This window comes from Corvus hawaiiensis, chromosome 1 (genome assembly GCF_020740725.1).
Source record: "Corvus hawaiiensis isolate bCorHaw1 chromosome 1, bCorHaw1.pri.cur, whole genome shotgun sequence".
Taxonomy (NCBI): Eukaryota; Metazoa; Chordata; class Aves; order Passeriformes; family Corvidae; genus Corvus; species Corvus hawaiiensis.
The window spans coordinates 93,604,434-93,616,478 of record NC_063213.1 but is presented as its reverse complement, the minus strand read 5'-3'; the positions used below and the strand labels follow the sequence as shown (position 1 = coordinate 93,616,478).

General features: G+C 64.4%; 1 protein-coding gene across 1 annotated transcript; it reads right to left on the bottom strand.

The window, feature by feature from the left end:
- Positions 1-3,593: 3,593 nt before the first annotated feature.
- Positions 3,594-11,046, bottom strand: AGPAT1 (1-acylglycerol-3-phosphate O-acyltransferase 1). The gene is made up of 6 exons (XM_048314673.1): positions 10,388-11,046; positions 6,414-6,547; positions 5,563-5,738; positions 5,330-5,425; positions 4,675-4,747; positions 3,594-4,494 (listed from the first exon to the last, which is right to left on the bottom strand). Exons 1-6 carry the CDS (start codon positions 10,567-10,569, stop codon positions 4,265-4,267), a joined length of 891 nt encoding a protein of 296 aa, XP_048170630.1. The 5' UTR covers positions 10,570-11,046; the 3' UTR covers positions 3,594-4,264.
- Positions 11,047-12,045: the final 999 nt, after the last annotated feature.

Genomic DNA, 12,045 nt, shown 5'->3' with positions numbered 1-12,045 from the left:
AAATGGAAAATTTACAGGTATTTCAAAGTGAACCGAGTTTGGGCTGATCACGTGTCCCAGGCTGGCTTTTTGCCCAGTTTTCTCCAGTTTTACCCAATCTGGACAGAGGAACAGGGCAGTGTTGGGATGTGGCATCGCTCCCTCTGCTCCCATTCCACACGTGGCAGCTGGACACCTGCCAGGGCAGGGCCGAGCTGCTTCCCTCTGTCCTGGTGGGAATTTGGGACAGTTGAGGAGCTCCACGACAGCCCCACGGTGTCCTGAGCACATCCCCTGCTCCAGGGCCTTGCAGTTCCCTTCCCTTGGAGGGTGCTGGATCCGTGGAACCCTGGAATGGTTTGGGTTGGGAGGGACCTTAAAGCTCATCCACTTCCACCCCCTGCCCAGGCAGAGACACCTCCCACTGTCCCAGGCTGCTCCCAGCCCCAATGTCCAGCCTGGCCTGGGCACTGCCAGGGATCCAGGGGCAGCCCCAGCTGCTCTGGGCACCCTGTGCCAGGGCCTCACAGGAAGCCATGGATGGGCCTGGCCTTTCCCATGGGATCTCAGGTGACCACAGCTCTGTCCCCACACCTGCCCAGCTCAGGCTTTGCTGGACACGGCCCCGTGCCCACCTCCCTGCCCTTTGGAACAGCCCCACAGGCTGTGGGTGGCCAGAGGAGGCTGGAGCTGCCACCCCCAAGGACATGAGGCCGCAGCAGGGGGCCCAAGTCCCTGGGGTCAGTGCCCTGCCAGACATCCTGGGATGGTTGGATGGGACGAGGAGCTCACGGCTCCCCCAGCACTGCCAAGGCCACCACTGACCCCTGTCCCCAAGTGCCACTTGTGAAATCCCTCGCAGGATGGGGCCCAGCCCTGCCCCGGGCAGCTGTGCCAGGGCTGGGGCCCAAAGCAGCCGGGCAGGGCAGGCCGTGGAGGTGCAGGAAAAGCAAGTTGTTCCCAGAGTCCCTGCTCCGAGGTTTTTCCTTCTCTTCAAGCTTTCACTCCCACCGACAGTGGAAAACCCAGCGAGGGCTCTGGCTGGGCCCCGGCCCCCAAGGCAGGACCAGGTTTTGCCCAGAGCAGCTGGGGCTGCCCCTGGATCCCTGGCAGTGCCCAGGCCAGGCTGGACATTGGGGCTGGGGGCAGCCTGGGACAGTGGGAGGTGTCCCTGCCCATGGCAGAACTGGGTGGGCTTTAAGGTCCTTCCCACCCAAACCGCTCCATGAATCCATTGATCCTTAACCCCCCCAAACCCAAACTTTGGGCAGCCAAACCACCCCCGAGGTGGTGGGGGTGTGGTGGGACCCCCAGGCTGCTCAGAGCTGCCAGACGATGCCGCATGTTGGGAATCCTGGGAAGCAGGAAAGGATTAAAGGGGTTTTCTGGGACACGGGACCTTCCTGTGCCCTTGGCCATGTCCATGTGACAGCTCCCGATCCCGTGGGCTGTTCCTCTTTGCTGCTTGGTATCAGATGATTGCAACTGATTTGAAGGATTTCCTCCGTAATCCAGCGGCTCCTGAGAGCAGGAACGATCCCAAACCGGAGCTCTGTGCCCGTGCCTCGCACATTTCATCCTGGGCTGGAGGGGAAGCCTTGCCCACCCTGCTCCAGCAAGGGCACAGCCTCGCCCTGCCCCGTCCCTGCTCCGTCCCTGCCCCGTCCCTGCCCCGTCCCTGCCCCGTCCCTGCCCCGCTGCCTCCCTGGGCTGCTGGCACAGGAGCTGCTCAGCTGGGAAGGAGCCAGGGGATCCCAAATCCCTGCCTGGCTGCGGGGAACCATCCAGCTGGCAGACGGGTCGTGGTCGAGAGGCCATGGAGGTGGGATTGTGTCCAGGTGGGCACAGTCCAGGCATTGCTGGGATTTTGGGGCTTTAACAGACGCTGTTCCTGTGCAGGTACTGAGGCAGGGAGAGCTCTGCCTCGGGGGCACAGCCAGACCTGTGCAACCCTCACCCTGCCACGTGCTCCTCACACCATCCCTGGAGGAGCTGTGGAGGAGCCTGCAGAGACGCTCCCCGTGCAGGGACGCTCCGTGTGCAGGGATGCTCCGTGTGCAGGGACGCTCCCCGTGCAGGGATGCTCCCCGTGCAGGGACGCTCCCCGTGCAGGGACGCTCCGTGTGCAGGGATGCTCCCCGTGCAGGGACGCTCCGTGTGCAGGGACGCTCCGTGTGCAGGGACGCTCCGTGTGCAGGGACGCTCCCCGTGCAGGGACGCTCCCCGTGCAGGGATGCTCCCCGTGCAGGGACGCTCCCCGTGCAGGGATGCTCCCCGTGCAGGGACGCTCCGTGTGCAGGGACGCTCCGTGTGCAGGAATGCTCCGTGTGCAGGGACGCTCCCCGTGCAGGGACGCTCCCCGTGCAGGGACGCTCCGTGTGCAGGGACGCTCCCCGTGCAGGGATGCTCCGTGTGCAGGGATGCTCCCCGTGCAGGGATGCTCCATGTGCAGGGATGCTCCGTGTGCAGGGACGCTCCGTGTGCAGGGACGCTCCGTGTGCAGGGACGCTCCCCGTGCAGGGATGCTCCGTGTGCAGGGACGCTCCGTGTGCAGGGACGCTCCGCGTGCAGGGATGCTCCGTGTGCAGGGATGCTCCGTGTGCAGGGATGCTCCCCGTGCAGGGACGCTCCGTGTGCAGGAACGCTCCGCGTGCAGGGACGCTCCCCGTGCAGGGATGCTCCCCGTGCAGGGACGCTCCGTGTGCAGGGACGCTCCGTGTGCAGGAATGCTCCGTGTGCAGGGATGCTCCGTGTGCAGGGACGCTCCCCGTGCAGGGATGCTCCGTGTGCAGGGACGCTCCGTGTGCAGGGATGCTCCCCGTGCAGGGATGCTCCGTGTGCAGGGATGCTCCCCGTGCAGGGATGCTGCGTGTGCAGGGACGCTCCGTGTGCAGGGACGCTCCGCGTGCAGGGATGCTCCGTGTGCAGGGACGCTCCGTGTGCAGGGATGCTCCCCGTGCAGGGATGCTCCATGTGCAGGGACGCTCCCCGTGCAGGGACGCTCCGTGTGCAGGGACGCTCCGTGTGCAGGGATGCTCCGTGTGCAGGGACGCTCCGTGTGCAGGGACGCTCCCCGTGCAGGGACGCTCCGTGTGCAGGGATGCTCCATGTGCAGGGACGCTCCCCGTGCAGGGACGCTCCGTGTGCAGGAACGCTCCGCGTGCAGGGACGCTCCGTGTGCAGGGACGCTCCCCGTGCAGGGATGCTCCGTGTGCAGGGATGCTCCGTGTGCAGGGATGCTCCCCGTGCAGGGATGCTCCCCGTGCAGGGATGCTCCCCGTGCAGGGACGCTCCGTGTGCAGGGATGCTCCGTGTGCAGGGACGCTCCGTGTGCAGGGATGCTCCGTGTGCAGGGATGCTCCGTGTGCAGGGATGCTCCCCGTGCAGGGACGCTCCGTGTGCAGGGATGCTCCGTGTGCAGGGATGCTCCGTGTGCAGGGATGCTCCCCGTGCAGGGATGCTCCGTGTGCAGGGATGCTCCGTGTGCAGGGATGCTCCCCGTGCAGGGATGCTCCGTGTGCAGGGATGCTCCCCGTGCAGGGATGCTCCGTGTGCAGGGATGCTCCGTGTGCAGGGACGCTCCGTGTGCAGGGACGCTCCGTGTGCAGGGACGCTCCGTGTGCAGGGATGCTCCCCGTGCAGGGACGCTCCGTGTGCAGGGATGCTCCCCGTGCAGGGATGCTCCATGTGGCTCCCTGTGCAGGGATGAAGCCTCCCTGAGGTGATGGATCCCCCCCTCAGCCCCCTCAGCACAGCCAGGACACGGTGCCAGCTCCAGACTCTTTAATCTGCCAGCCCTGGCTCACAGCTCAGCACCGGGGACACTCTCCCCACCCGGCAACACCCCCTGGTCCTCGTGTCCCCCCCAGGCCACACACTCCGGGCCCCTCCCCAGCGCTGGCTGGCCCCAAACAGCATTTCCAGCCTGTAGGAGCCTCTGGAAGGAGAATCCATGGGGGAACCCAACAATCAGGGGTGGAAAATGGGGCTGGGACCCCCAGCCCTGCCTGGAGCATCCCTGCCCCGCCCAGCGAGCAGGCAGGGGCCATCCCAGGGGACAGCCCCGGCCCCAGGTCTGGCAGAGGGACAGCCAGGGGACGCACTGTCACAGCGAGGGGTTTGGGGGGCACCTTGCTCTGTTCTGGGGGTGCTGCCTGGTCCCGTCCCCGCCCTGCTCTGCTCCCTTAGAGCCCCGTCCTGCCGGGGCGGTGGCAGGGCTGCAGGACACCTCCTCAGGGGACAAGGGACACCTCCCTGCTGTCCCCGAGGGACTCGCTCCCTCTGCCTAATTGCTGCTCCCGGCTGTGTCCCCCTGGCCCCGGGGGCTGCCCCTGTCCCCGCCAGCCCCCGGCCCCAGCAGAGGCTGCTCCTTGTCCTGGTCCCTGTGGTCACTCGTGGACATCTCGGCCAGGGCCTCAGCCATGGCCTGGCGGACACTCTCGGTCAGTTTGGGGACATCCTTTGGGCTCAGGCCCCGCGTGTCCACGCTGGGGAGGATTCGGATGGTGCAGGTCCCTGGGAGAGGAGGGAGAAGCCAGGGATGCTGTTAGAGGGTCCTGGCAGGACCTGGGTATTCCCCCGAGCATCTCCACCCCCCGCTGCCTCCCCACACCTCAGTGTCCCACAGACACCCCGCAGGGCCTGACCCCCCTCCAGCCCTGCCCTCGGCCACGGGAACTCCTGCCCGGCCCTTACCGGAGGTGAACCTCTTCTCCTTGGGGCTGAAGAAGTCCCAGTACGGGGAGATCACGATGGGGACAATGGGGACCTGCAGGACACGGGGGGTCAGGGGCATCCCCCAAGCAGAGCCCTGCCCAGGTGGGACCCCAGCTCCTGCCTGTCCCTCCCTGGTCCTGCACAGCACCATGTCCAACCCTGGGCACCAAAACCCCATCCCTGAGGGCCAAACCCCCTCATCCCTGAGGGCCAATCGCCCCCCATCCCTGGGCACCAAACCCCCCCCCATCCCTGGGCACCAAACCCCCCCATCCCTGAGGGCCAAACCCCCCCATCCCTGGGCACCAAACCCCCCCATCCCTGGGCACCAAACCCCCCCATCCCTGAGGGCCAACCCCCCCCCCCATCCCTGAGGGCCAAACCCCCTCATCCCTGAGGGCCAATCTCCCCCCATCCCTGGGCACCAAACCCCCCCATCCCTGGGCACCGAACCCCCCCAACCCCGAGGGCCAACCCCCCCCCCCAATCCCTGGGCACCAAACCCCCCTCCCTCAGCCCCAGGGTTCACCCCACCCCACTCCATCCAGGCTGAGCCGAAGGGGAGGAATCATTTTGGAAAAGGCCTCCAAGGCCATCGAGAGCAACCTTTGACTGAGCACAAGGACGCTCTTACCTGGGCCTGCACGGCCAGGTGGAAAGCGCCCCGCTTGAACGGCAGCATGGATCTGCCCGGGTTCCTGGTGCCCTCCGGGAAAACCCACACTCGGAGCTGCAGGGACAGGGACGGAGGTGACCCCGGGCCTCAGCCAGCTCCGTCCTGCCCCCATCCCCTCACCCCGCGGGTGTTTCCCCACCCCAAGCCCAGTTTTCCTCACGTTCCCCTGCCCCAAGCCCAGTTTTCCTCACGTTCTCCCGCTGCATGGTGCTGGCAGTGTGGGAGATGACCTCGATGGCCGTGTCCCTGCGGTGGCGGTCGATGAAGATGATGCCACTGAGCCAACAGGCCCAGCCCACGGTGCCCAGGTAGAGCAGCTCCCGCTTGGCGATGGGCACACAGCGCTCAGGAATGATCTCCACCATTCCTGGGGACGGATGACGTCCATTAACAACATCTTCCCAACCCCGTGGGACTGCCAGCAGAAAAATCACCTTGGAAAACTGCTGGGAGGTGGAAGTCCTCAGCTGGTCAAAGCAGCTGGATATCAGGAATAAGTTTTGCAACAGAAAAATCAGCTTGGAAAATTATTTAGTGCTTGGAATTAAACTTCCCGGGTTGGACAAACCAGCTGGATACTAAGAATACATTTTGAAGCAGAAAAATCAGCTCAGAAGATTATTGACTGCTTGGAAGCTGAATCCCCAGGCTGGACAAACCAGCTGAGCACCAGGAATAAGTTTTGCAGCTCAGCCAGACCCGAGAGGTGATGACTGCAGGGAGGAACTCTCTGGAGAGGCCAAATGACATCAGTGCACGGATTAATTAATCACTCACACCCTAATATAGGACCAGGTTGGGTGTTTTTAGTCTTGATTCAGAGGACTTTAGGCTGTCCCCACGCCAAGAACCACCCGTGGCATCCCCTCCCGTTGTCCCAGTCCTCTCCCTGTGGCACAGCCCCGTCCTAAAAGCTCTCCTGGTCCACTCCCACCACACATCCCCGCTCATATGCCGGTGCTGACTCCCCAAAGCGATCCTGGCGCACCCCTGGAGCCCCCCGAGGTGCCGAGGGGCCGCCCCTGCCCTGCCCTGCACGCACCCATGAGGTCGAGGGAAGCCTGGTGGTTGCAGACGATCACGAAGGGCCCGGGCAGCCGGAGCCGCTCGGAGCCGCTCACCCGCATCCTGATGCCGTAGAAGCGCTTGAGGGGCAGGAGCGCGGCGCGCAGGATCCTGCCAGAGATAAGGGACGAGATAAGGCGGAGGGACACGTGTGGGGAGCAGATCTGCAGCGGCCTGGGGGAGCGGGCTGGGCCAGGCTGGAGCCGGGCTCGGGCTCAGGGAGGCTCGGATTTCTCACACATTGGCAGCTGCTCCCACATGAGCCGAGCCCGGCTCCTGGCTCAGAGCACAGGGAGCTGCTGGGGACGGAGAGTGACCAGCACGAAGTGGTGGGAGGGAAAAAACAGGATTTTGATGTCCAGGGATGATGGGAAAGCAAAAAGAAAAGGGGTGGGATGGGATGGGGATGGGGATGGGGATGGGGATGGGGATGGGATGGGATGGGATGGGATGGGATGGGATGGGAGGGGATGGGATGGGATGGGAGGGGATGGGATGGGATGGGAGGGGATGGGATGGGGGTGGGGGTGGGGATGGGGGTGGGAATGGGGGTGGGGATGGGGATGGGGATGGGGATGGGGATGGGGATGGGGATGGGGATGGGGACGGGGGTGGGGATGAGGGTGGGGATGGGGGTGGGGACGGGGATGGGAATGGGGGTGGGGATGGGGATGGGGGTGGGGATGGGGATGGGGATGGGGATGGGGACGGGGACGGGGATGGGGACGGGGATGGGGACGGGGATGGGGATGGGGGTGGGGATGGGGGTGGGGATGAGGGTGGGGATGGGGGTGGGGATGGGGATGGGGATGGGGATGGGGATGGGGATGGGGATGAGGGTGGGGATGGGGGTGGGGATGGGGTGGGGATGGGGTGGGGATGGGGATGGGGATGGGGATGGGGATGGGGTGGGGATGGGGATGGGGGTGGGGGTGGGGATGGGGATGGGGATGGGGGTGGGGATGGGGGTGGGGATGGGGGTGGGGATGGGGGTGGGGATGGGGGGTGGGGACGGGGATGGGGGTGGGGATGGGATCTTCACATCCCTGCGAGGACAAACTGCCTCTGCCCAGAGGAGCCTCCCCAGGTGCTCATCTGGATCCGTGTGTGGGACGGAAATCAGATCCCAGAGTCTCAAAGCCAGAGGCGGATCCCAGCGCACGGGAGCTGAGCTGAGCACTGGGGAGGGGTGACAGAGGGACAGGCAGATCCCCAGGGATGCGGGTGGCTCCAGGGACTGCCCCTGCAGAGCTTGGTGCTGCGGGGAGAAGGGAAGGAGCGGGGAAGGGAAAACCAGCCCGGCTACATTCCTTGGGGGAATCACAAACCGCTCCAGGGGACCTGCGGGAAGTGCCGGGAAGAGCTGGATGTGGGCGGAAAAGGGGTGTCACACCCCGGCAGGGCTGGACAGGAAGGGGAATATCGGGATGGCAGCGACAGGTGACGCTCGCTCAGTGTGGGAATAATGAGAGGAACGGAGGGAGCAGGGAGCACCAGGGATTCCGGAGATAAAATCCCGGGACGCGCCGGGGTTGGAATGGGGCACCCACAGAGGGTCTGTGCCAGGGTCCCCACATCTGGGGACAGGGCAGGGGACAGGGAAGGGCTCAGCGCCAGGCGGGGTGAGAAGGGAGAAGGAGGCGCCGGGTCCGTGGTATCGCCCATCCCTCGGGAGCCGCGGGCTCGGGGATCCCTGGGGATCCGAGGAGAAGCGGTGCCCCAAAGCCAGGACTAATGACAGGGAGGCGCTGCAAGCCGCAGGCTTTGGGATTAGGAGGAGAGGGAGCTGGGCGTGCTGCGCTGGGCACCGAGGTGTCGGTGGGACAAGATAAGGCAGCGCTGATAAGGCAGGGGAGTCACCTCTGCCTCCCTCGGGGATTTCCACTGAGCCGGAAGCGTTGGAGCTGCCCTGGGTGCTGGGAGCGCGCAGCATTCCTGCGGGAACGGCCCGGGAGAGGCTGCGCCGAACCTCCGCTGATAGCACCGAACCTCCGCTGATAGCACCGAACCTCCGACTGATAACACCGAACCTCTGCTGATGGCACCGAACCTCCTCTGATAGCACCGAACCTCTGCTGATGGCACCGAACCTCCGACTGATAGCACCGAACCTCTGCTGATGGCACCGAACCTCCTCTGATAGCACCGAACCTCGGCTGATGGCACCGAACCTCCAACTGATAGCACCGAACCTCTGCTGATGGCACCGAACCTCCTCTGATAGCACCGAACCTCCGACTGATAACACCGAACCTCCTCTGATAACACCGAACCTCTGCTGATAACACCGAACCTCCTCTGATAGCACCGAACCTCCGCTGATAGCACCGAACCTCCTCTGATAGCACCGAACCTCTGCTGATGGCACCGAACCTCCTCTGATAGCACCGAACCTCCTCTGATAGCACCGAACCTCTGCTGATAACACCGAACCTCTGCTGATAACACCGCACCTCCTCTGATAGCACCGAACCTCCTCTGATAGCACCGAACCTCCGCTGATAACACCGAACCTCTGCTGATAACACCGAACCTCTGCTGATAACACCGAACCTCCTCTGATAGCACCGAACCTCTGACTGATAACACCGAACCTCTGCTGATAACACCGAACCTCTGACTGATAACACCGAACCTCCGCTGATGGCACCGAACCTCTGACTGATAACACCGAACCTCCTCTGATAACACCGAACCTCTGCTGATAACACCGAACCTCCTCTGATAACACCGAACCTCTGACTGATAACACCGAACCTCTGCTGATAACACCGAACCTCTGACTGATAACACCGAACCTCTGACTGATAACACCGAACCTCTGCTGATGGCACCGAACCTCTGCTGATAACACCGAACCTCTGCTGATAACACCGAACCTCCTCTGATAGCACCGAACCTCTGACTGATAACACCGAACCTCTGACCACGCTCCCGCCGAGGGCCGGGATCCACCGGGATCCATCCGCACAAACCCTCACTAAATTCCCCGAGCTGGGATATTTTCCCTGTGCCATAATTGCATCCCTCACCCATCCTCCTGGCTCATCCCGCCAGGAATCCAGCAACGGGATTGCGACACCCTGAGAGCACCCAGACCTTCCTCCGGTGTTGCACAGCGATTTCATCTCAGTGATGTTATCTCCCTGCTTCCGCCCCCGGGAGCAAGCACGAGTCGGGACATGGCTGTGATCAGGACATGGCTGTGATGGGGACATGGCTGTGACAGGGACATGGGTGTGATGGGGCCATGGGTGTGACGGGGACATGGGTGGGATCGGGACATGGGTGGGATCGGGACAGCTGATGGCACCAAGGCATCTCAAAATCATAAAACCATGGAATAGTTTGGGTTGGGAGGGGCTTTAAAGCCCACCCAGTGCCACCCCTGCCCAGGCAGGGACACCTCCCACTGTCCCAGGCTGCTCCCAGCCCCGTCCAGCCTGGCCTGGGCACTGCCAGGGATCCAGGGGCAGCCATGGAATAACGTGCTGGGGCCTCTCCACTCTCAATCCCTCTGCCAAAGTGCTGTTCCCGGGTCTCCCATGGGAAAACCAGTGCCAGGCTCACAGCACTGGGCGTGTGTTTGCCCCCTGCCCTGATGGCACCTCCAAACTCCCCTGTCACCCACCCCAGTGATGACCCCAACATTGGCATGGCCAGGAACGATCCCTTTTATGTCATCTCACCCCTCAGGGACCACAAATCCCAACTCCATCGTGGCCTGACCCTCCCTGGGCACCGCCAGCACCTCTCACACCACAGGGTGCACCTTCGCTGCCACAGGACGTGACCACAGCCCTCGCCGTGGCCCCGGGGCGGTGCCACCAGCTGTGACCCAGCTGTGGGTCACACATCCAGGGCAGGACAGAGCCCGTGGCCACAAACCACGCGATTTCCTCCAGCTGAGCCAAGCCCCAGCCAGCTCCCCCATCCCCAGCCCACACTCACTTCATGTTCTCCACGGAGCGGCCCCGGAAGGCGGCGAAGGGGGACAACAGGGTGGCCATGGCCACGATCCAGCAGTTGAAAAAGGCCACCTTGAGGAGGTACTGGAAGGGGGGGCTGCACCTGTAGAGCAGCAGCGCTGCCAGGGGCAGGAGCAGCAGCCCGTGGAGCAGCAGCACGTCCATGGTGCCACGGCCCGGGAGGGGATCGGGCGAGTGGCCGCGGCTGCCAGGAGCGTGGCAGGTGAATCAGGAGCATCCTGCGTGGGCGGCTGGGGCTGGCCCAGGGGAAGGCTCAGCGTGGATCTCATCCCGGGGATGGAGCGGCTCAGGTGGAAGCAGGACACCCCCCCAAGGGCGGAGAGTGGCCCTGAGTCACACCGGGACCCTGAGTCACCCGAGGTGTCACCGCCGGGCTGTTGGGAGCCATGGCAGTGACTCCAGATTGACGAGATCAGATCTGCTGCTCACAAGTGCCCCTGTCCTGGGAACCTCTCCTGGCCACGGGGATGCCAGCCCTGGGAAAGGGAGTGCCAGCTGCTGGGGCCAGCAGGAGCTGCTCCTGCTCCGTGGCCATCACCCCAGCCAGGCTGGCCACAGCCGCCCAAACCTCCCCCTGCACAGCACCGCATTCTTGGCAGGCATCTCCCACGCGGAGTGGCAGCGGGGAGAGCAGCACCAGCGCTCCCAGCCCCGCTCAGTCCGGGCAGCAGGAGCTCCTCTGCCCTCCCCTCCCAGGGCCCAGCGTCTGTCCCCAAGGTCCCCACAGCGCCTGGGGGCCGAGCTATGCCAGCCCCCGCTGCTAGCCCTTGGCCCAGTTGGCAGCCAGGGGCTGTGTGCAGGAGGTGTTTTCGCAGTGCAATTAGCACAGGCTGTAATTAACCTCTCCTCCTGCTCCGGTGCCTCGCACTGCGCACACAGGATCCAGGCCGGCCCCCTGAAATCTCCGGCCTTGCTTTTGGACACCAAGTTCTCGTCCCAGCAGGGACACCGGGCTGGTGCCAGCCCCCAGCAGCCTCTCCCAGCCCCGCTGGTCCATGGCCCAAATCAGGGAATCACAGAATTCCAGGATGGTTTGGGTGGGAAGGACCTCAGAGCCCCTCCAGTGCCACCCCTGCCCTGGCAGGGACACCTTCCACTGTCCCAGGCTGCTCCCAGCCCCAATGTCCAGCCTGGCCTGGGCACTGCCAGGGCTGGGGAAGGAGGGACATCCCTGTGCTGCTGCCCGGAGCCATCGGGTCAGTCCTGACCCCAGTAAGGAGCTGGGAGCAGCGAGATCCCCTCGTGCCTCCCCAAAACAGCCCCAGCGGGGGCTCCGGGGGTCTCCAGTCCCCCCTGGCCGCTCCTGGGGAGGTGTCACATCCCCTGGGACATCCCAGCCCTCCTGCCCCCCACCCCCCCAGCAGGACCTGCCCTCAGCCCAGCCATCGCTGGCCCCGCTGTGCCCAGCTGCTCTTCCCACCCACGCCTTCCCCGGCCCCTGCAGGTGACAGAGATGTCCCCAGGCTCTGGCCATGCTGGAGGGTGCCCCAGTTTGACCAGTAACCCCAGGGTTACGTCCAGCAGGGGTGTTGCAATGCCCATCGATTGCTTCACCCTCCCATTCCTCTCATTATTCTCATATTAAAGCCAAGATTGGGTCACATCTCGAGCCCACCCTTC

Coding starts and splice junctions, on each gene's coding strand:
- AGPAT1 (XM_048314673.1), bottom strand. CDS start 10,569: ATGGACGTGCTGCTGCTCCACGGGCTGCTGCTCCTGCCCCTGGCAGCG. Junction 4,748..5,329: donor ACCTGGCCGTGCAGGCCCAG/GTAAGAGCGTCC, acceptor CGTGTCCTGCAG/GTCCCCATTGTCCCCATCGT. Junction 4,495..4,674: donor GGAGAAGAGGTTCACCTCCG/GTAAGGGCCGGG, acceptor CTCCTCTCCCAG/GGACCTGCACCATCCGAATC.